Below are 27,032 nucleotides of genomic sequence, written 5' to 3'. Positions count from 1 at the left end.
TAGAAAGTGCTGGCAAAAATTCAAAGAGCACCATGACAGAGAAAACTGAGATTGACTGAAAAAAACACACAACACAATTCATTTATACTGTGTGCTTCCTCTGCTGGCAAAGTCTGTAGTACCACAAGCAAGAAATTACCTTAAAAAATATATGTATTATTTGAGAAGGCTCTGAAGCTATGAACATACCTTACTTATGTAAGGTTTGAGCTTCCCTTCTGTGCTAACACTACCACGTATCCAAGCATTTTGCTGTGGAAGAGGAACATTGAAGTGATACCCCAGTGACCGTGCCGCTTGCAAGCAACAGCAGAAAGCCAATGCAAGCAGAGCTTCCTATCCTTTGAAATTTCATGAAATGATTTACTCCATTTTACAGTAAGGTCAAATCCCAGGGAAGACCCATTTTTTTGCAAAAATTGGATGTAGTCATTTCTGGTATGGATAGCTTGAGCCAAATTCCCGAGTGGCATAACGTGACTGAGGTTAATACAACAGGAAGCGGAGTCAGCAGCGCTGCTCCAGGCCGGGCTGTGCAACATCAGCAAAAGAGGACAAAAGGACTCCAGCAAGCTGCCGGGCAGCTGTGAATGGATTGGTAGAGAGGCAGTCTAACGAAGTCACACATTCTGAATACAGAGATTATCCTACTTTTGTACAAAATATTTTTTGTTTACAGATTTGAGATAGTATTTGACTGATCCACAGCTGTCTCCTTGAGCACAAGTCCACCTTCATCCACGCCAAGGCAACTCCTTCAGCAAGGAGGTGCTTTTAGACAAAGGTGAGCTAAGCTGCTCCTGGCATCATCTAACATCTGGATTGCTCAGAAGGCTGCCTACTGATTGCACAGGAGCACAGCAATTAGACTCTAACTAATGCGCTTCAGCTCACTGTTCAAAATTAGGTGGGGTCAATCCAGACTTCAAAACATGTTGAGACCCCACTGAAATCAGTGGAAACAGAGAATCTCGTTATGGGCAGTGGATTTCATTCGGCTTTGGATAAAGCTGACAGGTAGTGTGCGGAACTACAGGTGGGTACCCACGTAGCCATTCCATGTCTCCTTCGATGCACTGCTTCCCAGGTGTGTGCTGCAGTTGTCTGCTCTGTTGTCTTTCCTCTCAGGCTGTGAGGAAGACAATCTAGCTCTTCTTGTGATACCTATCAGAGAACATGTCAGCAAAGATCCAGCTAGGGACAGCTGGGTTTTTCTCATGCCACGCTGTAAGCAACGGTGCAGCAGTGCTCAGCCTGGCTTGTACTGCGTGGGTTCATAATCCTCATCCCTATCTTTCTCCCCTTGTTCCACCTTTACAGACAGTGGCTTGCAATTCACAGTGTAATTTCCTGTAGCTCAGTAGCTCAGCTGGAGCCTGACAAATGTTGAAATATAAACAAGAAAACTTAATCTTACAGAAGTGCAGGACATTGTGTATATAATCCCTAGATTATCAGCAATGAATATAACAGTAGAAATGGGCTCCATCCTGCACCAAGCAGAAAGCTGCTGCAAAGCTGCCTCAGCTCTGCTCTCTTGAAGCAGAAGTAAGACCAACAGTTAATTTGCCTGCTAAAATCTTAAAACAATCTTGTCTCACCCAGCCTTTCCTCCTTTGCTGTCTCAGGTTTCTGAAAGCTAGCGAATGGTTGTGCTAAATACTTGAGATACATGGAGCAGCTATATGAGCAGGGGATTACACGCGGTCTCACTCCTGCCTGTGTGACAGTAGAGTTAGCGCCCTGGGGCTGCCTCCTTTCATACAAAGACTGGTGGAGCTGCTAACACAATTCCTGGTGAACAGCTTGGCACCGCAAGTCCTGAACACCCACAGAGCTGAGGCAGAAGCTGGAGGGGAAGAAAGAAACAAAGGATCCCTTCAGTTCTGCCTGCCTCGTTTCACCGTTTCCACAGAAGACTGTCCCTCCTCGACCCCATGCTGTCCACAACACTTTTACATATGATTTTGATTTAAGACAAGTCTACATTATTCATCTTGGATTTCTGTTCTTCATGTGGTAGGTTTAGTGCTGCAGGATCAGAGCCAGGGAATGTTTTGGGGGAGATTTATCTGTTTTCGTCTAAGGTGGCCAATATGAAGAAGTGGAATTTTTACGTGTTGCATGTTGGCACTGTCCTTTAGATGCATTTTGGCTTTTTCTCTCTTCAGAGCTAGAAGACTTTTTTATATTGAATGCTGAAAACAGTGATTGCTTCTCTGTCAGACTGGTGAAAAGCACACCTTGCAGACATAAGACGGGATCCATCTGACTTCTGGCCTTTTGGGTGTGCAATGGGGTGACAAGGAATGCTGTCTGGCTCAAGCACGGAGGTGAAGGTGAAGCCAACCAGAGTTACAGGCAGCGCTTTGCTTACTGTTGGAAATAAAATCCAAGCTGGTCTTAGAACAGATGTTGTCTGATAGTCTTAACTTCAGAATCACTACCGTGATTCCATGAAAGCATTTCTATAGGGGGGCTTTTATTTCTTTTTAATTTACCTTTTTAGTATTTTTTCTGTGCCACACTAAAGCACATTGTGAGTTAGAAAAGAAATATTAGTTGTTGGTTTTTTTTTTGACTTTGGTTTTAATACAGTTTGGATTTTGCTCCTAATTTTGGTGCTACTCAGCATAGTTTCAAAATTGTCTTTGATTCCACTGGACAGCAGCACAACGCAGAGAGAGGAATGTGTGGTAAGCTGCTGGTTCACCAGGAGGTCCTTCTGGATAGATAGGAATTAGGTTTTACTGTTGCAAACATCCATCATCAATGGTGAGAATACAGTACCTGCTAATGAGCTTCTCACAAAGTTTTTTTTTTCTTTTGTCCTTTAAAAGACACTCTTAAAAAAATAATTTCTCCATCATTTTATCTGCTATTTTAAGAAACAGTAGCTAAATTAATTATTCTAATGCAATTACTTTTACTGCTTATGATGGCCTTCTTCTAATCTTATTCATTTTATTGCAGTGACCATGAGACAGTAACTCTTTAGCACTCTATGTTTCCACCCAACCTCTGCAGAATGATGTTCTTGCATGCTCTGCAACAAAGCTGAAAAATAGAATGTAAAAGCTCCCTTGAGCTTGGAGTCATAATTAATATTGACATTTATGTTTACACTTTACAAATGTTTGTGTAAACACATTTCATATGGAATATAAGCATATTTAAAATAAAAGTATTCATCACCATATAATAGCTAAAAATGAGTTATAAGCCTGAGTCTGAAAACAATTTTGTGCACTGTGGGACACTGGTCAAAAACTTTATACTAAAGGTATCCCCTCTGAAGACCCTATCAAACATTTAAGAAAAGCGATTGTATCTTGTTAAACTCCAAACGGGCTCAAGAACCAGAAATTAAAATAGAACAAACTACTGCTTATTCTAACTCTAGACTTTGCATAATAAAAAGTATCATTTCACCTTCCACATGAAATTCATCAAGTGTTGCATTATTATTTACCATAATAATATCTCTAAGAAAAAAAGACATTTTCCCCTGAATTATACAGCAGCTAGCTGATTTTGTTTTAAGACCCACTAAGTTCAAAGCTAATTTCTGTTCAATGCCATTTTCACTCTAACATTTTACTATAAAAGATTCAGAATTTATCATAACATTTATCATAACCTTTCACACATCTATGTATCATCTACCTCTGTTCAAGATACAGACCTTTATTCCATGGTGATGAAAATAAAGACCTCAGTGCTGCAAATATGTAAGCACATACATGACTCTGTATGTAACTGTAACTGACGGGTATGGGATTACTTATACCACTAAAGTTAAATATATGTATCAGCCTGCATAACTGGAAACCAGTGCTGTGTGAGTTAAATGAAGGACATGTGCTCTGCTCTTTTTGAATATATTACCCTAACTGCACAAAATGTAAGGTGCTAGCTGATAATTAAGTACGTACTGTCGACAGTTGATTTTAAAATATTAAAATCGTTATTCCACTTTCCCCCTTGCACTCTCTAGAAAGAAAACTATAAACTTCCAAAATAAATCTTTGGAAACTTTTAAAACACAACCACTGATCTTTTTCAGAAGAAGCAAAAATATTAAGCATTGCCCAACTTCAAGCAAATATTTTCTTCTTGAGAGTGGAACATCAAAAGAGCTTGTGCATATAACACATCAAGCTGTAGAGCTGGCAGACATCCACTGCCATGTCCAGATATGAAACAACATAAAAGCGCTATCATTTTTCAACGTTTTACAGTTGCCATTACAGGCATTTTGCTGTAAATCATCTGCACCAAATAACAAGCATTATACTGGCTGGAGTAAGAGAATAAAATGCTTATCTGATCACTTGGTAGATCATCTGACACTCGTTGAGAACAGCAGGCTATCACCTGGGGTAAAGCACTTCAGTCCAGATGAAGGCACCACTATCAATAGAGCTCTGCACAACATGTGTTTCTGGTATGGAACACATGCTGCAAGAAAATAAAAAGAGCCTGAATATATCTGTCAGCTCGGAGCCTTTGAACCTTTTTGGGTGAACACTGCATTAAGGATCAAATCTCTTTGGTGAAATCATGGCCCTCCTGGTATTAGAGGCTGAAGATCTGTCACTGAGCCTACAGGACCCGGATTTTACCTTGTGTCTTCCCAGTGCAAATATCAACCAGCCATTCAACCCGTGCTTGTTCAAAACAAAACTTTATAGCTTGTATCCTCTAACATACATTCAGTGTAAACCGTAAAGTGTATGATGTTGCTTTCAAAGATAAGAAAATCTTCTGTTGCCCACTACTACATCCCAACAGACCAATATGATATATTTGCATCAGGATTTAACTTGAAGAAATTTGGATTGATCTTACCTTTAAAAAGAGCTGTGAATGATAAATCTTTAGAAAGATGAGAACAATAACCCTTCAAATTTCAGATGACTCATACTAAAATCAAATTTTGCACTCATATTTTATTCACTTCCAGCAGTAATGACAAAATAAGAGTGAATTTTAACCATGATATCAGACACCAAAAGAAGCAAATTCCTTTTAAGTTGCTCCCCAAACTCAACGCTTTGGCAACAGCAAACAAATCAAATTTATGTTTCCAAGATTCATTTTTCATATAAGAACCCAGAGCCATATTAATCTCACTCTGAAAATAAGGCAAGTACTTTAGTATTCAGCTAACACAACTGTAGGGATTGCCAGACAATTTTACATCTCCTACCTGAAGAGATGGCAAAACCTAGGGAGGCATGCAGACCCTTCTGAAAATTAGGGTAAAGAAGAAAGTTTAATATAGATAAGAGAGAGGTTGCCATAGATAGTCCATAAACTTGAGTAAGAGAACTGCCAACTGGGAGAGAGATGAGATCTCTAAACCTGACAGAAACTGGATTTTGCATGAAAAAATTCCTCTTTTTTTTTTTTTTTTTTTAACTCCAGATGAGGTAATTAGATACTTGCTTTCATGATTTTGTTCTTTTCTTCTGGGTGAAAAATCCATCCAGTTTGCAATAAAACAGTCTGCACATTAATGCAGCACACAGTTATTTAAAATGGAGTTAGTATTATATACCAGCAACTTCCACAGAATGCAATAAATGTATTTCCTTTAGGCATTACCTCAGGAATTTACACTAGAAACACAGGAAAGACTGATCTCAATATTTTCACCTATAAAAACTCTCACAGCCGTGATCAGAATGACCAAATACATGTGCTTCACACAAAGATATAATTTTCAGTTACTTACTGCTATGCTTCCCCGGGGGAGCTTTGCTGGCTGCACTTTATAGGGCATGTTCTTAACTTCGAAGGACACGTTGGAAGAAAGAGTATAGGGATCGTTTTTTCTCTGAAATTATATAAAATGAAGAAATTATTAAAAACCATGTTTCTACTTAAAAGCATGATGAGAAATAAGCAGAGAAAAAATAGAGAGAGCTCATTTCCTAAGGCAAAGATGGTTTCTTTCAGTAAAGGGTCCATCAGTCCTGTGACCTGTATGTATCCACAAATAATAGAGCATAAAGCCGAAATACAAAGACTGCATGTTCAAAGCATGGAAGAAGGGTTAGATATGTAGAAGGGCACATGCCGTTTTTTCTCATATTTCTCACTGCAATAGGAGACTAGGGAGTTTGAAGGAGAGGAAGGTTTATGGAGTGTCTATGTTTTAAAACCTTGCCTCTGCTCACAAAGCCCAACAAGAACCAGAGGTATCTTGAGATTTCCAGGCCCATGCTGAGACCAGGCTGGTACAGTTCTGTGATGGCATCAGAGGAATGGTTGTGAATTCCCATCAAAGATCTATAGGGACAAATATCTTTGCACTTTACGTAGGGTGTGATTGGCTTCACATTGCAGTAGAGTTCATAAAAACCAGAACAACTCACCTGGATTTTTTACTACACAGTGCAATTGCAATAGGAATGGATCATAGCCACTGCTTAACAGGGTGCTAATATAATACTTACATAGCTCTCATTAAGCACTTCAGTGATGTACAGAATAAACAAATGTAGCTTCGTCCATCCTCTGTCTTTCATTTAAACTTGCTAGTATTTATTAGAGATTCAATTACATTAGTTTAGATTCGATTAGGCAGTATTTTTTCTGGTTTAGAATGACTCAAAACTATTATAACATACAGCTCATGCTGAGAGCTTCAGTTAGTGCTGTCACCTCATTAGGGAGCCATATAGGCACTGAAATAAGGCCTAGTAGTTATGACTAACATTATATCCCTTTGCATTAGACTCCTTGAGGTAAACAACTTTAGTCTTTTATATAAGAATATTTTTGAAACACTTAATCATTTCTGCTACCTGTCTCGATCCTTTTTGAAATATCAGAATTCAACACAATATTCCACTGCTGATTTATGGAAAGGTAGGGCCTTGTAAGTGAAGCGCTCCTCTGTTTTGGCACCAGCTGCTTACAGACTACATTGAATAACAGACGAACTGGGATGAATTTTAAACTATCCCAGTAACCTGAGCCAAATGTAAATTCTACCTTATCCATTTTGCAAAGCTCAGTTGCCTCCCCTGCCCCCCCATAATCTCCAAGCACTTATGAAATTTCTCCCATCTTCCAGGTTGACTAATGTGGAAGTACCAAAAGCCATTTGTCATCTTCTGAAGTCATATTTGTATTTAGTACCTAAATATTTCCCATTTTTATAATAATTCATATGAAATTCTTCTGTATGTTGCATTACATAGCGCTTTATTAATCATTAAAATTATTCTATCTGTCATAACAGTTTATTTTATCGACTGTAATCGTATCCAGTGCATTTAGAAAGACCTTGTCATTTCCTAAATCCCCTTCTGCAAGACTTTCTCGTTCCTTCTACTTCTGGCACATTTAGTTCTGTTCCATTGACAAGACTTAGTTCCTATGCGATTATCCAAAATCTTTTCCTCCCTGCTAAGTGTTGTTTTCCTCTGGAATCTCCAGCTGTACCAAAGGTATAAATCTCATCAGTCTAAGACACCTTTTCATCTGTTTTATGGAATAAAGACTGAGGTAAAAAAGACCCCGTGACAATTTTGACCAGTGTTTTCAAAGTAAAAAGTTTTTTTTTTCTGATGTTTAAATGGCATTTCCCATATTTGACTTGTTCTGTCACTGAATATCACTGAGAAGAGCCTGGCTCTGTCTTCTTTACTTCCACCTATAACTGGCCAGCTCCTTTTGCACTTGTGGGTGCATCCCATCAGGTCACTTGGGCTTTTGTATGTCCAATTTTTAAAAATACTCCCTAACCAGATGCTCTTCCACTGAGGGTAAATGTTCATTGCTGCAGGTTTTCTCTCTTGTTGCAGAGGCCTCGGATTACTGTATGCAGATTTTACTAGTAAGGAGGCATCAAGTAACTTGGCCTTCTGCACACTCCATTCAGCAGAAGGTCCATATTTTCCCCAGCCTTTCTTTTCTTCTGATGTACTTATACAAGCTGCCTTGTTGCCCTGTAAGTACCTTGCTAGGCTCAGCTCCTGGTAGGCTTTTGCTTTCCTAACCGCTCAGAGAGCATCGCTATATTCCCCAGCCAAAACCTACCCCAGGTCAACTGACCCTGCTTCCATCTCTTACAAGTTTCTTTTTTACACCTGAGTTTTTCCAGGAACTCCTTGTTCATCCATGCAAACCTCCTGCCACCTTTGCTTGACTTCCTGCATGTCAGGGTGGACTGGTCTTGAACTTGGAGGAGGTGATCCTAGAGAATCAACTAGCTCTCCAGGACTGCTCGTTTCTCTAGTATCATCTCCCATGGAGTTCTTCCAAGCAGATCCCTGAAAAGGCTGAAGTCCACTCTCCTGAGGTCCAGGGCTGTAGTTCAGGTATTTGCCTTGTCCCTTCTGTTTTCTGTTTAAACAACGAACTTTCTCTTCAAGTATGAGTGCTTACTGGTGACACGAAGCCAGCATATTTATTGCCTTCTGGAATTAATTTGGCTATGCCATAATTTTGTTCTTTTAAAATACCAAGAGCAGCTGAATGTTTATTATCAGAACATTTAACCTCTCCTTTGGGCTTGTACTAGGAATGAGCAATATGAAGAAAATTGCCTTAAGTGACTTACACAGAGATAGTCAAATCAGCTCCTTAATACAGATGACATCTAATGGAAGAAACTACGTTTTCTATCAACAGTGTTTAAAATAAGATTAAGAAAAACACTGACTTAATATTAGACTTAGCAAATAAATAATTTTTATACTCTTTCATGGTGCTTAACATCCATGAGATGGTCTTCAGAAAAATATTTTTTTCTTTACCACATTAATTGTTTTCCATTTTCAGACTCAAGCCGTTCTTCATTTTTCTGTGAGAGTCCAAGCACTGGACTTCTCACATGCAGCCCCAGAATGTTTCTGTAATTGTGCAATAATTTGCATTCATAATTCCAGAACTCTCTCTGCCTGAAAAAAAGTCATGTTTTCAATTGTAAGCATTCATATTAAGCAGGATTCTGGCTATGATTTATATGATTTATAAAAGTAATTGTAATGGATAAGTAAGATATGTTACATTATTGAAGAAGTAGGTATTAAACAAAGGTACGGTGAAGGCATTAAGTCCCTTGAAATATCCTATAAAGAAATGCAGTGCCCATAGAAAAATAAATCCTTCCACCTACTATACATGGCTTATTTAATTTTCAGCTTATATCAGCAATAAGAACAACAGAGGAGAATATTTCCTGTGGATTAATGCTTCACTGGGGTTAATAACCTTGGGTTGTACCCACAGCTATTAAGTGTTCTCAACCCATCATTAGGCCCTTGGAAATGCTGCACATCTCCATTGCTGTAAAGCAATATAAAAGACTAGAGAGGATCTTCCTGTGTTCACAGAAATGTGTGTTTGTGGCCAAGAGCTTTATAACAATAACTGTGGTCAGCATCAACTGGAAACAGGATTTTACTTGTTCCAACACCTTGGAGATACAGGCAGCTGTCTCTCACAGTGCTGTTTATAATTCTCAAGTCATTTGTGAGAAACTGCATTTCTTTACCATATCATTTTTTAAACAGCGTATATTTAAATATTCAGTGTTTACTGGAAGCAGCAGGACCTGTGGTTTGCAATTCAGCTGAGGGCTTCATTATGGCTCAGAGGAAAGGGAAGAAGGAATTTAGTCTCTGAATGTCGGCGCCTAATGGCCAACAGTGGGTGCCCAGCCCTGGCTACTTGGGCCTTGTGAAGCTCCCATCACGGCAGAGCCTGCTCTCGTACGCATCGCTGAGACAGCTCTTTGCCTGAGTGCTATCGAGACAAACAGAAATAATGTGGGGAGTGCTGGAAACTCCTGGACAATTTAAAGGAGAGTTCTCCAAGCTCCAGCTGAATGCTGGCGGTTCCTACAGGGAGCTCAGGCAAAGACCCAAAGTCTCCAAAGCATCTTTAAAGTGTACAGAGGCATCTTAGAGGGCAGACTAAAATGCAGAGGGCAAATCTGGTCTAGACTGCAGGGAGGAGAAATAGCACTTCCAGCAGCTTAAAGGTGTCTGACAGGTACTTGTTTTTCTGCAGGTTTGAAGAGTTTACTAGTAGAGAGACTCCCCAGAATGACTTTGTTCCACTGCCTCTAGGCAGCGTTGTTCAACAATACTCCAAAATACTTTCCTTCTGGTTAGATGTAGTCTAGTGACGTCAGTCTAGCTGAAGGGCACGTACTTTCTCTACAGCAAGTTGCGGTGGAATTCTCCCCCAGAAACTGTTATCTCTTGCATACAGAGTTCGGTGCTGTGGTAACAACATTGGCCCTGCTGATTAAAACCTGTTTCCCTTCGTGTCCACTGGAGTCTGGCACATTTTAGAGAGGAGACAGTAAGCAATATTGTGCTTCCTTTTAAATATATGCTTTGGGAATTCGTTAACTTGCTTTATTTGACCCACACCTCCAAAAACCTGAACAACAGCCAGTAAAGGGTAGCTTACATAAATGCTGAGAGTAGAGGTCATGCAACTATTTTTTCTTCTATTAATTCATTAAAAAGCGTGTCTATGATTCTAAAAGTCAAAAAGTACTTGTGCTGTTTGTACTAAAATGGTATGTTTATGCAAATATATCTTTTGAACAGAGACAATACAGCTCCTCTGAAAATCAACACATCCTCATCTCTACCTTTAATCTCTTACACTTGACATACTGTATCTTCTACATTCATTGAAATGGACTATTTCAAATTAATTGATAGATGCAGATATCCTGTGATTTCAGATCACTTTGACATAGATTTTAATGGTTATCAGTTTAAGATGTTTGTTTTTCCATTCACCTAACTTTATGCACACTTCAGTACATCTATCAAGATCCTCATGTTCTGCTTTGTTAATATTTTGTCATTATTTTAAGTAACAATGAATTAAAACAAAACTAGCCTACACCCAAAAGAACTTCCAGCTGGCCCAGCCCAATGCCAAAGGCTCTTTCTTTCTAGCCTTCATTCCACATAAACAGTCAAATTCAGCATAATATGGCATTTTTGGCCACACGCAGTTTTCCTTTTTACTTATTTTGTTTCTTCAAATAACAACAGTTGTTTGACGTAAGGGCAAATTTCTCTGACAATTTCCTCCTTTTGTTTCTATATGTGGCTTGGAGGGCAGTGCATCAAATTTATGGCTTTCAGTCCTCAGTCTGAATTAAAATAATCTACTTAAACTTCCATAGCAATTATCAAGAGACCAAGATCTCTCTCACTAATTTGTCTGTTGCCTCCCTGTAGGAAAACTTTCTGTGTAGCCTGGTGCATTGCTTCTATCCACTGACAGGGAATTTAGGCTGGCTGCAGTTATACTTCAGAAAACACTTCTGTAAGCTTCCCTTGACTGAGACGTGTTCCACTGGGCACAGGTAGAGGTTCTACACTGGGGGATGCTGAGGATAGAAATTACTGTTCCTTGGGGTCATATCTCTGTTGCGGATGGAGTAATTCCTCCCATAGGAAAGAGGAGATGGAAAAAAGTGATTCGATAAAGAAGCCTATATAAGAGGTAGACCTGTCACCTGTCTCGGGCCACCTCCACCAGTTCACCTCTGCTCTGATTTTCAAGGCTCTGCAAACACCACACGTGCCATGGAAAGGACGGTCTGTGTGGCTCCACGGCACTGCTTATCTGCATTCTGCCTCCAATGGTCTTTGTGCAGTTAAATTGACTTCGTGTCCCAAAACCACTACCTGGCTTACCTTCTGCCACACTAAGAAGAGTTTTTGAGTTTACCAGTAGTAAAATATGGAGATTCTCAACAAATTTTCTCATTAAGGAAGTACACCTAGAGCATACACCCTAACAGTGATGACAGCTCCAGGTGTAGGCAATGAAGGCAAAGGGAGGTGAGAGTACTGGAAGGACTTCTAGCTGATGGCCCCAAATACCACGGTACTCCATCAGGCTCTTTTTCCTTTCCTGTGCTCTTCCAGATCAATGGATTTCTTTTTGTGTCTTTATAAATGTGCTTCCCGAGCAGCAGGGAACACCATCATCCTATAAAAGCAGGGATGTGAGGTTTCTCAGCCTAAGGAGGAAACTGAATTCACATCTTCCAACCATGAATTCTCTGACCATTAGACTGCCAGCTCTAAATCTTGTGACTGAATTTTGAATAAACAAAGTTTTCCTTAAGTCTTTCAAGTAACGTTTTAAGTATTTCCCCTTGGGAGTGATTTTTGGATTTGCATTCTGAAAGGGTGGAAATACTCCTGCCTAATCTTGATGTTCCTGTCTGCCCTCCTGATGAAGGAGAATACCACCCTGATGGCTAATGCAGGTCTGTTTGTTTTTCTGAGGTACCAGATTGTCTCTGTACGCTGTACTGGAACCCTACGTACTAAAAGGCTTCAGGTTTTGGACTCCAGCCTGGGGCCAGGCGGTTAAGAAGTGGGTGTCACAGCACTGATTGTCTTTACTATTTCCATATTTAGGCATCTAAAGATCTAAGAAATAGGAGCAGTGCATGTTCAGAAACACTGAAAAGATGAGTATTCTGTAGAGAAGCCAAAACATGGATTTGCATTTTAAGGGAGCACCTGCTTACAGACTGGCTGCCATATTTCTGTTGTTTTTAAGCTTTCTCAGATTAAAACTAAATTTTTCTCCCTTCTAGCTATTAAAGCTCACGTAGGCAGGGGTGCCACATTCAAATATCTGGATTTGTGTAAAAGCCAAGAGAGAAACAACACAATTACATTCAATTGCAGAAAGAAATCAAATAAACTTGAAACCTCTTGGGAACCTTGCACACCTTCTGTGTTTGTTGTTTTTTATGTTACTGTCTCCTCAGGCTACCCAGAAGGAGATTTTCATCATTGTGAGGAACTTTCAATACAGGCCGAAAAAACAGTCAAGAATGAGCTGAGTCCTACTTCCCACAGGGCTGTAAGTGTCCGAAGAGCTTGGGGACTGGAAGGAAGTCACACATCAGACAGATGGCACAGATTCATCATTTAGAAATATATTTTCAGAACTGATGTTTTACTACCCTGCTCCTCAGTATTATATTTAGAAATAGCCATCAGAGTTCAAAGAATGCTGGGCAAGATCCCCTTGGATCTCCCTCTGATGACTCAGAAATACCACCATTAGACAAGTGGAGACATAATAGAGCCCTAACAGCACACAACGTAACGTGGCCATGTAAGGTTGTTTCTCTTTTGCATGAATCAGGCTACTATTTGCTAGATCAGCAAGTCTGAATCCCTAAGTCAGCATTAGGAGAGGGTTCACATTTACAGCCAGGCTTTGAAGTTAATCCAAAAAAAGTCTGTGATTCTTCTTGGCTTTCGCACAACGTCTGTCTCTATCTTTGTTGGCTGGTTGAGAAATTTGGGCTCCTTTTGTTTACTTAAACACGTCTAATCATTGCACGTCATTTAGCTGTTATTTGTTATGGGCGTTTGGGTTTTAAGGTGACAGATTGCAACTGTCAAGAGGCAAAGGGGGTCAGCTGCTGACAGTTAAACTAAGTGGAAAAGGAAGCAGTCACTCAATGCAGGGCTGGTCTGTTGTGGCAACAAAATATGCAGGCTCATCCATAGACCTCTGATGAGAAACACGAATTACTTCATCCTAGCTTTAACCAATCACATTGAATTTTTATCACGTTTGCATTAGAGTATCTATAAGGAGACATTAGCATATCTGTGAGGAGAAAATGCATACTGACAGTTTGTGCTCAACTGTAACGAGCACAAAGAATTTCTTCTGCAGATCATCATATCTTCATTTAGATTATAACACAGTTGAGGAATGTTGCATGCCACCTTCATCCCGCTTGCTTTGGCGTATGAAATTCTGCACATTAAGTGCATGTGCAAAAGAGTTTGGGATGTTGCTGTAGAGAGAGCAATTTTTCCTCTCAGTTTCTGTACAAAAACATTAGTGTGGGGTTCAGTCTGTCCCTTGAACACTGCGTCCTGGTGCAGAACCATCACATCCTCATTATTTTGACTGTATTTTAATCCTCAGTTTGAATCTGCAGATTTCAGCCATGCTAACAGCAGTAGTTTTTTTAGGTGTACCTTACTTTACTTGTGGGATGACCTTAGGAACTCAAAGTTTACAGGCTTACTAAAAGCAAAAGATGCCCTTTTTAGGCAACTAATTATGCTCTATCATCTTTTATGGTGATGGCTGTATAACTGTTCATTTTAAAAGGGGCTTTGAGAAAGGAAACTGTTTGGAGGTGAGTGGGAGGAAGGCAACCAGATCCCATCACACTACTTGCTCTCTCTCTCTTCTCAATATCTGTTTGCATGTGAAGCAGGGGTCATGTTATTCTGGCAGCTTTTTAGACATATATGGGAAGATGCAACAGTTCTCTGGTGACTACTGTTTTTATGTGGAAAAAAATTCCTGCTGCTTTAAGTGGAGTTTTCTGTGAGTCTTTCTTTTATAAAGCGTGTAAGCTACTATCTGAAGGAAACAGAAATGCTTCTGAAGGATATAGATAAAAGGCAAAATCCTCAAAGTCCATAAAAAAAAACAAACCTTGTTTGATAGCAAGGGTATGTAAGGACAGTGCAGTACTAAAAGGTATACTTGCAGGAGTGTTTGTCGTGGGGTCTCAGCACGCAGGGAGCCTACAGGATGGCTCATTCCAGCCCCTGCCCACAGGCTGGGGCAGGATCCACCTCTGCCTCAAGCTCACTAAGTGGAGGGGGATACAGTCATAGCAAGAAGGATTTATTAAGGGAGAAGGAGGAGCTAAAGGGACCGCAGCACCCCCACTGGCACTGCCTGTGTGTTTGCACACACCTGTGTCCCAAAGCAGAGCTGTGGCCCTTCTCCACCATCCAGATCAGGAGGGCACAGGAGGGTGTTTAAAATCACATGGACAAAACATCCTCCGAAGACACCTCCCTGTCTTGCCACTGACTAGAGTTAGAAAACCACCTTTGGCATGTAATTTTAAGATGACTAAAACTGGGTAAGATGAGTCCTCCTGCTCCTGTATTAATCATGCCACTAAATTTCATTCAGTTATCCTTCTTCTGAGCCTAAGTTAGGTTTATCATTTTAGGTTTATTATTTTAGGTTTTATTTTATTTAGGTTTTAGGTTTTATTATTTTAGGTTTATTATTTAGGTTTATTATTTTAGGCTTTTTTAATATAAGCTCTTTAGCTTATACTGTAGAAAAAGATTCTGTCTTGATTAGGAGATATCAAGTCTTTTGTAGCTAGTTTCTTCCAACTGTTACAGATCCTCGGTCACAAACAAAATCTCAGAGAACTGCCCTCTGTTTCTCATTAAATTTGTTTAGCTTTAATCTCTTGTAGTTATTTTTTGCTACATACTAAACTAGACTCAGAAAAACATTTATGAGACTAACTACCACTGAAAGAGCTGTAAATACCCTAGAAAACTGGTGTCTAGGATCTGTGCAAGGGGGTTCATTTATAGTTTTTTTTGTTTGTTTGTTTGTTTGTTTGTTTGTTTCGTTTTTGTAACAAGACAAGGCTTTGGTCCTTGCACAGTTAATTAGATTTCACCAGCAGAATGATGAAGAGAAAGACTTGATGGAATCCCAAACGTGACTTATCTTGTTCCCAGTACTGTAGCTAAGGCAGCTAAGCTCTATCTTTTGTTTGGTGAGGAAGATGGGGAAGGTTCACTGGTGACATTGCTTGGACACAGCAGTGGTCAAAATTATCATACATGGTTGTAGACATGGATAATTTCTTTGCCTCTCTGTCTGTATCTTTCTATTAGGGACAGTGAAGTAGCTCAGCTAATCTCTTAACTGAATTTAACAGGGACTAGCCAGTCTGCTAAGATCCCACCTGCTCTCTTGTTTCTCTAGGGAAGCAAGTTAAATGGGAAAGAATTTCTTTTATCTACCTTCACATTTGAGGAATAGAAGAAATTAACTTAAAAGGTATGAAGAGCTCAATTTAAAGCTCCCATTGTAAACTGAGCATTCTCCATTTTTCTCCCGCTAGGGTAAGAGGCACTGTGGGGATAAACCACTCTTCTCCCACAGCTATGGGGAACACAGAAAGGCTGGTTCCAGGTAGAAAGACCAGGAGATTTGAAATTCCTTGAAGAAGGAAAGTGATAATTGACCAGTTTGATCAAGATTGGATCCGCAGTTATTTCCTAGTTAACAGTGATCTTAATTTAAATTTCTCAGTGTACTGTTAAAGGTATTCATCCAGAGCGCTGATAGTCTTACCAATCTCTCCTGCAGAGTGCTTAAAAAAGTTATCTCTCAGAAAAACAGATCCTTCAGAGAAGCACTACAGCAACATACGTCTGGAAAGTTTTACATTTCAGATCTCAATATATACTGTGGGATTTTTTGATATCCAAAGACAAGATGTACTATCTTTATATTTTCAGTAACGTATGTGTAATTAATAGACAGGATTCCTTCAAAATGACCTTTTGGAAAACACTACTGTAAAAAGAGGCAAGTTCATAACAACCACGTAGTACTAAAGACACATGGCCAGGTACAATGAGGTACCAGCTCACAATGCAATCCCACTGTAAATACAACTCTGAGAATAGGTGAAGTTGGAAGTGCAAGAATTTGCAGGAAGTTGTTCGTTCTTTCCATGCACTGCCTTTCTTTTTAGTGGTAAATCACAAGTCATCTCTACTTGAGTGTTGTATGTCATATGAGCTTGATACGTACTACCCTAGATTAACAGACAGTAACAATTTATTTGTAAGCTGGACACAGCGTACACCATCTACTATTTGGTTCCAAGACAGATCTCTTACCAGGAAAGATACGAGCAAAGCAGAAAGCAGAGAGAAAAACAGGAAAGGTGTTTAAAAATCATTGTAGAATTTTCAGGGAAAGATTCAGGACATGAGTTTGAGAGGGACTGACAGTGAGAGAAGGAAAAGCAGCATGCATATGACATGAACTAGTGAGATGCAACCTTCAAAGAAAGTGATAACGTAGAAGGGTTTGCATATGGCCCATTTAATTTCATCATTTATATTCTTAAATATCTGGTCAAGCCAAAGATGCAGGGATACGCGTGTATAGAAAAAATTTTGTTTGCATTACCTGCAGGAAAGTTTGGGCCCATAGCCGGGACCTGATTTTTAGTGCTGCGCTCTTCCCTCTTTCCAGTTGTCCCACATTGCAGGAAATTAGGACACACTTTACATTTGTACAGTTCTGTGTACAAAAAAAAAGGGAAGTCATACATATGCTTTAAAAATGTAAGAAATCACTTTCAAATGCTCAGAATTATCAAAACCAATCAACCTTCCCTTTAAGAGTTAAGAAACCAATACTTTTATCTAATACATATGAGATACCTCATGAGTGATTGTGAGAATATAAACCAAGACGGAGATTCTTTTTGCACCACCAGTGAATACAACCAGCTACTGTAGTACTGAAAATGAAAGCAATAACTTTCACCAATTTAGTTTGAAGAACTCTTAAAATGGTCAGGTACTTATCAAGCACGAACCATTTGCTTTGTCTCTATCTGTCAGTCATTTTGTCATTTCAACACATACTTTTTCTGTTCTCTATGCCTGAAGCCTATATTTATGTTCTTAAATCTTTCCCCTCTTCCAACTCTCCCAGTTTTCTTACTGCTATTTACATTATAGCAGCCAGAACGTTTGCTGAGATTCATTAGTTGCTCTACTTGAAACTTGTGGTCCGTGAAACATTCCTGATGAGCAGTGATTCTGGCTTATACACAGGACGGAAGGCAAAAGCCAAGTAATGTAACTCAAAACTATATACTCTGTTAAAGTCTGCCAGAAGAATGTCAAAAAAATTGTTAGAAACTGACTGGAAGCCACTGGAGGGAATGAGCAGAGTCTCATGGGGAAACCACAGAAATGATGGCGTTGTTTGGGGTATAGAAAGGAAGGCAGATCTCATAGAAAAAATGATTAAAAGTGTGTCAGGGTTTGAAAAAAAAAAAAAGTATAGCTGTATATATACAAATGGTGTTTACACCAAAAGTTTGGTTTAATTCAAGAGGAAGACTAAGGTTTTAATTAATTCATATTTTTATAACAAAGCATACATTACCTCTCTTGCAGATACTTCACTAACACTTATACCAGAAGATCTTGTGACCTTGATAGCAAAGCTGAGTTCTCACATGTACATTCCCTCAGGGGAGTAAGAATGGCTTCACTGCAAAGCCCATACTTCAGAAACTGAGATGATGATGGATGTAATAGATGTGAAAACACCCTTAAGGAATCCTCTATCTTTATGGACAGCTTTCCCCGCAGACTTCTACCTTATTACAAGTTAAATAGAAGCTGCATGCTTAAGCACCCTTGTCTAAATTTGCCTGAAAATGAAACTGGAACTTGCAAACTATGATTTTTTTTTTTTTAAAAGAGGATTTCAGAGTATCTGTTTATTTGGCTTTTCATATTTAAACATCCTCCATCCAGATTTATTTATCTTGCAGGAAGGAGGAGAGCTGTATTCATTAATCACAGTGGCCAAAACCACATATTAACAAAATAAATCATTAGTATGCAAAAAGCCTACTTTTGGCTGACATTTTAGGACCTGAACACATATTTCTATTTTTAATAAGTAATGCATTTAGCCCATAGTGATTTTCAGAACACTGTAACATTAGAACTAAAGGAAGAGAAAACAAATGTTTAATAAACATTATAAATATAATAAGAGGTTCTCAGAACATTATTCCTTTCTGTGAAAATGTTTTGATGAAAATGAAAATAATTTAAAATTTCTGAAGAAAGAATATAAAATTTTGATCAAAAATTACCTTTAGCCAATTAGGCATTTTCAGCAGCAACATTTGCTTTCCATAATCTCCCAATGACTCAAAATTAAGAAAAAATATGTTTTGGACTTCTGGTATGCAATGAAGACGTGGAATTGGGACTAGTTTCTAACTGAACATACTTATTTGCTTACTTTTCTATGCCCATCCTGAAAAAACCCTGCTATATTTCCATTGGTAGGCACTGTACCCAATCCTATCTCAATTTATGTTTATCTAAAGCATATTGTACTCTAAAACTGCTCATCACATGTGCCAATTTTGTATTCCTATGTACTCAGCTAAACAGTTTCTGTCTACATCAAGCAGCTCAAAAATCTCTGCCTCATATTTTAAAATGAGTAATAAGGTGCAGACACAGTACATACTTAATGATCTTGGTTAACCATTCACAGTTGCTGCAGTGATTTCTACGCTGGCAGCATACAAGCCTAGTCACTGAGAAAGACAACTGACAATTAAGGTATTACTGAAGAATGGATTAAATGTTCTGTGGTATTGACTGGTATGTCTTTGAAAGCCTAGGCATTTTTCCTTCAGCCCCAGTGGAATCAGATTCTTCCCAGGCTATTAGGTTAATGTAAGAATTACATAGGCATCAGCAGTGATTATTGTTTCAAAATGGGTTCATCTGTGATTTTGTACTTAATAACATTATGGTATTCATTACTTTCAGATTCTATCTTTTTCCTGTTATAAAAACTGCCAAATTAACTTTCGGAAGCAGCATAATTATTCTATTACTCCAGAATACTTAGGTCAGTGAGGTGCTTCTCTTCCTACCAAATTCTGGTGATGTCAAGGAATTCAAAAATGAGCCTGCAGTAAATGGCCTAATAACAGAATGGACTGCATGAAAGAAACTGCCTGAGGTTCATAAAAATAAATGGCAAGCACTGACCACATGAATCCCACGACTGACCTCAAGGTCATCAACTTTGAACACAGCCTCTGGGCATGGCGAGCTGATGCCTATAGTGCTTAAGTGTCCCTGAGATTGAACACGGAATTCAGGAATGGAAAAAAAGAAAACCCTTCTGAAAATACAGACAAGTAGAAATACTCAGGTACCAGACCAACTAATCAGAACTATTTTCCTGGACTAGACGGGAGAGAGATCTTTGCTCTTGCTCATAATTTTAAGCACCTCAGATGCTTTGGAGCATTGGTTGGAATGTTAAAAACATGGTAACCTGTCCCATCTGCCTTGCTTGTGGCACTGGAAAGGGAAAGTCCTACCTTTCCAAATATATATATACTTACTGACAGAATCAAATATACTCCAAAGTATGTCAGAGCTGTTACTTTCCATGAAAATGTTAATTTTAAGCATGAGCTATTGTTTATGCCAGAACACCAGGAGCCAAATTAACAAGGAAAGACTTACATTTCAGAAGTCAGAATCTGAAATTTCATTCCTGGAACAGGGGCCTATTCTCTAAATTTGTACTGAACCTCCCTGTGATAAGTGTGTCATTGCATGACCACAAAGGTCCATCTGTGTGCATGCAGCCAGAAGTAGCACAGCTAGGAATTTGGTATGCATGCTCTTTAATGTAAAAAACTGCCAAACAAAATCTCCAGCCTGTGGCACAGTGATATGTAGCAAACAATATTTTACAATAAGAGGATAAGAATTACTTAGTATTTACAAACCTGTAAATAAATTGCAGTCAAACTGATAGCCAGTTTGATTATACTGCATACATAGTCCCAGTTTATGGATTTTAGTTAACTCACCAGTATTTTTGCAGAGTTTCTCCTGTAAGGTTCTGCAACTGTGACCTCCCTTCTCCTGATATAATGAGAAATTGTGGAATTATACAAGAAAGCAGCAAGTTCAGGAGTGTCTTGTGGAATAGCAAACTGCAAAGAGAAACAAAAAAGCAAATGGTAATGATATATCCACACAATGAATCTAACAGATCTGTTCCCTTCTCAGAGGTCTTGAATTTTGGATTAACATTTTGTTTTGTTTTGTTTTGTTTGTTTTTCCAGTTTAACAACTCAGCCATGAGAGTATACTGTCTTCAACCAGGAGTATGATTAGTAATAGCACAGCAAGATATTGCCTGGTTATAGGAATTACAGTAGGTAACATTTTTTTCCACTCTATTTTTACTGGAGTCATTGCTGTACTTATTTTTCTTAGGTGCTTGCGACTGGATTCTGATCTCTGTAACAGGATAAATTTGAAGTTGCTGCACTGAAATCTGGTCATTAGCTCAGATGGGAAGCTGCCTATTGGAATATAATGATTTTACCAGCATTAGAAAGTAACAGCAAAAAAGGAAATCTGAATTCTAGTAACACAGTTTTTAATCATTGTTTGTTGAAGTTTTTTTTTTTTGGGTAACAACTTAACTTTGTATAATGCAACAGTTTGTTCATTCTTAAACTCATATTAAAATGCATCCTCTTCAGCTTTATCTTCCTGGATTTTCAATCTCTGATTAAAACCTAGTTCTATTGTTGCCATTTTGTCTTTAATTTATATACAAAGCATTTGTAGCTTCTTTCAAGAAGCTTCAGAGAATGTTTGGGAACTCAAATTTCTACAGAGAGAAAGATAAATACTAATTTATGACAATCCTGTTATGCTGAATCAAATAAAATGTACGTGGAAGTCTGCAAAAAGATCTCAAAGAAACTCACTTAAACACAGACACCACTATTCATAATGGGCCTCAGATTAGAAACAGCTATGTCAGATCCATCTTACTAGTTTCTTTAACCTCTGAGCACAAAATATTTTAAATTACTAAAGAAAATGTTAGTAATTATAAGAAATATTGTACCACTGAGGGGATGAGAACAGGCACAGACACAGAAAACCTTCCATAAACTAATACTGTGTTGTACTTGATTTGGAAAATCTGTACCATTCAAATGATTAAAATTATGACGCAAAAGAGGGAACAGTTTTGACATTGTCTGAGATCTTCAGTCAAAAGCATCCTGCAAAGTGGAAGATACTATAATTAATCAACTAATGAAAAACACTTAAACAAAAATGAGATTTTTTTTTCTGAATTAGGTTAACATTGTCTTTTGCAATAAGGGAACAGTTAAATAGCTAGTAAATCTCTCCATCTCCATGTGATAACATGTGGGAATTCTCTTTCCAGGATTCTTTCACCAGGATATATGAGCTTCTTTAATGATGACAAATGAAAAGAACCACAATATAATGACACGCCTTTGAAGAAGCCCTCAGTATACGAAGACAATATGAAGACATATGTCGATCCATTTGAATAGTAGACGATCTTTACATTCACTTATTTTTTTCATAGATCCTAGTGTCAGCATCTTCAGTACCGAATTATTACAGCTAGGGTTAGAAAACAGCCCTTGGTGATTAAGAAAAAACACGTCTCCTGCCACAGTTCAAAAGTAGAATTTCTCCAGTGCCCTAAATATTCGGGTTAAAGATACTAGATTAAAGTTATTATTTCATCTGTCTTGAGCCAATAGCACAGAACTGGACAACTGTCTCTGTAGCCATTCTATACACCATATATTTTGCACACTATTACCTTACCTGAAATGGATTCTTGCTCCTTTTCTTTAACTACAATTGATTTTCTTGGTTTCCCCACCAGGAAAAACTATACTGCTCTTTCCTATCCTCAGCCTTGTCGTCTTGAGCAGATTTCCAGCTATCTCCAGTTCTTCACTTCTCACGCAAAAAGCCAGTTTAGCTTTCCTCCTTTTCCAGCCTCTGCTGCAACGTGCAATTGCACCAGAAATGCTCTGAAGAGGACATTTTATGTGTGTCTCTGGACCAGAACTTACACACACTGGTAACAGCTCCGCAGCGTGAGGAGATGCCACCTCTGGCAGAGGTTAGCACCTGCCAGTCACGTTAGTGGATGTACCTTACCCCCGGTGTGGCTTCTGGTCACCCCGTATGGTCTGTCATATTTGGAAGCCACGGCCTATCCCTCTGGTATTTATAGGCACAGGCTGCATACAATTACTTTTTGCTATTAGCCTGGAAAAAAATGTAATCTCAGAAGCACTGGATCAGGCCAAAGGCCTATCTGGCTGAGCCTCCTTCTCATCAGCCCTGCCTTTAAACAGATGTGGAAGGAAGAGTAAGAACAGGGCATGCATACATGATATTCTCTCCTAAAAAACTGCAGCTTCCACATGTTTTCAGCTCAGGGACTTCCTGATGTGGATAAAGTTTCTGTTCATTTATTAATCTTCACTGGACTTCTGCAGATTTGTCCAGTTTCCTCCTAAAACCATGTAAACTTTTAACCCCCACTACTTCCTCTGGCAACAAGCTCCAGACATCTAATACCTGTTGCACAAACCCCCACTTCCCTTTGCTTGCTTTGACTCCGACTCCGCGAGCTTCATTTGATGCTGCAGTTCCTGTGCAGTGGACACTGCATTCCTGGGCAGTAGCGGGCAAAGAGCAGTCAGTCCCCACCCACGGGTCTGACACTTCTGGCCTTGCAGATCCGATCTGTATACAGCCACCTCCTCTCTAGACTGAAGCACCTAGGGTACCGACTTCTTCTGTGCAGTGCGGCTGTTCCGTATCTTTGATCAGTCCTTTTGCTCCTCTGTACACCATTTGCAAGATTCATAGTTTTACTACCACCACCTCCAGTGTAAGATAAGCTACAGAACAGGAAAAGCCCCTAACTAGGAGTCTTCCCATGTGCGCCCAGGTTTACAAGCAAAATGTGTCTTCATGAATGAAACAATGGAGCATAAAGGAAAGCTTTCTACAAGGTAATAAATTCAACAATGGGGAGGAATATACTGCTTTAACTGAAACTGAACAATCTAAATCATTTGAAAGGGGAAACACCCCAGCACCCTGGGAGAGCTAGGTTCTGAAATCCAAGAGCAGCCAGACATGTGGCGTCCTCAGCCTTATTTGGAAATCTGAGCCAGATATCCCGTGTTTACACAACCCCCTGCATCCTCTTCCCATCTGAAGCATAACACAAGCCTTAAGTATTTGAAACCTAATTTGTGTATCCATGCTGTTCAGTGCTTCGAGAAGCTAAAACAAGGAAAGGATGTTTAATTCTTGCAGTAATGACTGAGCATCTGAGGCTGTCTTCTGCTAAGACAGATGGACCGGTATTTCATTAGTACAAGAAGAGTTCACACAAGCCTCACAAAGATTTAGTCTTCTTTATGTAACAGATGTAATCCTTATCAAATAGGACAGGAAAAACAAACTCAAAATATTAAAAAGTCATCAAAAATACATTGTCTGAAAATGTCATTAAGAGCTGTGGCACTATTCCACCCAGGAGCTCTGTCCTCCTGACAGCGATGTTCCCATCTCAGCTTCTTAACTGAACCACTGCAACTTAAAGCAGAAAGCAGCATGCATTTCATATATTTGCAACCTGATCCGAGCAGTGTCTTTGAGATGCTAGGCTTGCAAATACAAATTTGGCATCTCTCTTCTTGTTCCTCACCACTTTAAAAAAATAGGTGGAAAAAATACCTGTTTCCAAACTTCTGTGTTTTGGACACAAAATGGAAACTTTTTCCATCCCCAATTCCCTATCACTCATTTCATTTTTCATCCTCTAGTGAAACTAAATGCAAGGGTGGAATCCTAACCCTTCTCTGGCTTCCTTGGGGGAAATGTAAAAATTTAGCCATAATGTTTTTGTTATACATCAGTTTTTCTATATGCCTGTAAGTACATTCTGCATTTCTGTCTCTGTAAGCTAAAGACCTGTCACGTAGCTCCTGTGGTGTGGAGCAATCCTCTTCAGTAGAAAGATGTCTCCACTTTCATCCACTGTACTGAGCTCAGCCCCTCCTGGTATGCAGATGACGTACGGCAGTTTTAGCGTTTGGAACGTGGCTCACCCCGCAAGATGTTTAGCAGACTACTGGTTAAACTCGAGAAGTGTTGTTTACTCCAGAAGTGTCTGGAAGCAGTTATGCTTAATAAACTGGATACCTTGTTTTTGATGGGATAATATGTAGAGCTGTGTTTTGCTAAATCTTCTGACTTTGAGCCAAACCCAATTCTTCTTGTGGGATCTGCCATCACAAACACAGATCTTAAAACAGGCTTTTAGACACTGGCCTATCAACAGTGTGCTGAGGAGGCTGCTACTAGGCTTCCCCTTGGTACCACCTCCCCCAGACTCTGAGATCTACAGCTCTGCTGTAGCAGAAGAACCACAACCATGGAAAGTGAAATGATTTAAACAGGAAGCAATACCTAGGAGTAACATGAAGAAAATGGCTGGGGATTTCTTTTTGTTCCTTTCTGTTGGTATGATTAAAATAATCACAGAACCATTTCCAAGTAGATAACAAAAAAGGAAACAAAAACAAACAAAACCAAAAAAAGCCTGTCGCAGCTGACACGGATATAACTTTTAAAGAGTTAATATTGATTAAGGCATTAAAATAATTTTAGACTAAGTCCTTTTATCAGGTGGCAATACATGAACATTTTCATTTCTGGAGTATACTCAGTGCAGAATCCTAATTGGTAGTTTACTTCATAGGATATTCAAAGCATGTTCTTTGAAAATTTAAAATCACGAACATTTTAAGACAGGTAAAAACTATACAGGCTTCTAAAGTGACTCTAATCTTACAGAGTATACTGTCTCACATGATGTTGAACTTAACCATACTACAAAATATAGTATGTGATATTAAACATAGGTATCATATAGTTGGTGCGAGGAAGTAGCCCCTGGCAGCAATACATGCTGAGGGACTGAGTGGTTACACAGCAGCTCTGCAGAAGAGGACCTGGGTTAAACTAAGGAGGAGCCAGGGAGGGCTGAGGGCCTGGGCTATGTGAACAGGAGCAGAGGCAGTACAGCAAGGGGAGCGATCACGCCCCTCTGCTCAGCACTCAGCAGAAGAAAGGCATCAATGAACCGGAATGAGCTCAGTGCAGAGCCCCCAGGATGGTGGGGGCTGGAGAGCTTGTCCTGCAGGGGGAGGCTGAGGGACCAGTGCTTGTTCAGCTCAGAGGTGAGACAGCTCCAGGGGGGACCGAAGCACACCGCTACATACGAGGAGGTTGTCACAAAAAAGGAGCCAGGTTCTGCGCAGAGGTTCATAATGGGAGGAGGATGAGAGGCGATGGGAGTAGGTTGAAACAAGAGAGGTTCAGGCTGGATGTCTGAAAAAAACCCTGCGGAGGTTTTGCAGTCTCTGTCCTTGGATGTTTTCAAGATCAGAGCGGACAAAACCCTAAGCAACCTGGTCTGATCTCACAGCTGACCCTGCTTGATCAGGTTGGATCAAAGCCCTCGTGAGGTCTTTTTTAACCATAATTAGACTATAATCCTAAACAACAAATCACCACACAGGTTACCTGTAAATTATATTATTGTTGGAGTAAAAAAGCAAAACAAAACAAAACACTAAAATTGTGTTGTAACTCAAAATACTCTAAAAAAATACTTAATGGCACAATGGCTGGTGGCTGCCTGCTGTCTATTAAACAGCTGTAAGAATTTCATGTCTTTCAATCTGATAATATTGCAGTATTGTGCTATAAAGGATGTTCCACACTGCTAACAGGTTCAGATCAAAGACCTTTTGATAAACAAACCAGTGCTATGTTGTACCAGACTCAACTGAAGATTTATGCCACCTTTGGGAACTCATCTGCTAAGCTCTGCTGTACAGGTGACTTTCTGAATTAACGTATTCCTTAGTGCACAAGAATTTTCCGGGTCCCATGAGAACAGTAGAATTTTCTGTCGTCTATTCAAAGGCATGTTAGAAAAAGCTCTCCATAAAAATACTTAAAATTTCCATTTAAAAATTATCTTTTAACTAATGTTGCAATACTTAATCAAAACATATAACTTTCTGCTAATAAGAAGAGTTTAGAAACCAAACATATCACACAACACAACTGTCACACTGGACACATACTGGACTATCTCTAACTTGCTTTTTACACATGAAAATGATATCAGGGCCATTATGAAAAAAATCCCCAAAGCTTCACCCTATTGTGAAGATGTAGGCAGAAAAAAGTAAGCAAACATAGAGATGGAAATAGCAGTGGGTGACTTACCTTTATTTGCAGTATATTAATAGGAGAGCTTGTCTGACAGTGCAGTGGTCCATGTGTCTGAATATGGAGAATGTAAAGAAGAAATTCTTCACGATTGGACACAGGCCAACCAACATGGAGAACTGTGTTGTTGATGGCACTGGGACCTATATTGTGAAGCTGAGAAACAAGTATTATCAGTGCTTTCAAAGGCACTGAATAATAACTAAAAACACA

General features: G+C 39.3%; 1 protein-coding gene across 2 annotated transcripts in view; it reads right to left on the bottom strand.

Moving 5' to 3' along the window:
- ITGA8 (integrin subunit alpha 8) overlaps positions 1–27,032 on the bottom strand; it is a 109,859-nt gene that overhangs the window by 5,688 nt on the left and 77,139 nt on the right. Inside the window, exons 25-29 of one of the 2 annotated variants that reach the window (XM_080578570.1) lie at positions 26,817–26,975; positions 20,504–20,629; positions 17,029–17,142; positions 5,741–5,842; positions 4,277–4,461 (exon numbers count right to left, since the gene is read on the bottom strand). In XM_080578570.1, coding sequence (XP_080434696.1) covers positions 4,417–4,461; positions 5,741–5,842; positions 17,029–17,142; positions 20,504–20,629; positions 26,817–26,975 — 546 coding nt within the window. In that variant the 3' untranslated portion in view covers positions 4,277–4,416. Of the gene's footprint in view, positions 1–4,276; positions 4,462–5,740; positions 5,843–17,028; positions 17,143–20,503; positions 20,630–26,816; positions 26,976–27,032 lie in introns of those variants that run through there. The other variant, XM_080578569.1, reaches the window with a different exon arrangement.

This window comes from Anser brachyrhynchus (assembly GCF_964034855.1).
Source record: "Anser brachyrhynchus genome assembly, chromosome: 2".
NCBI lineage: Eukaryota > Metazoa > Chordata > Aves > Anseriformes > Anatidae > Anser > Anser brachyrhynchus.
This window is presented reverse-complemented; position numbering and strand designations above follow the sequence as displayed.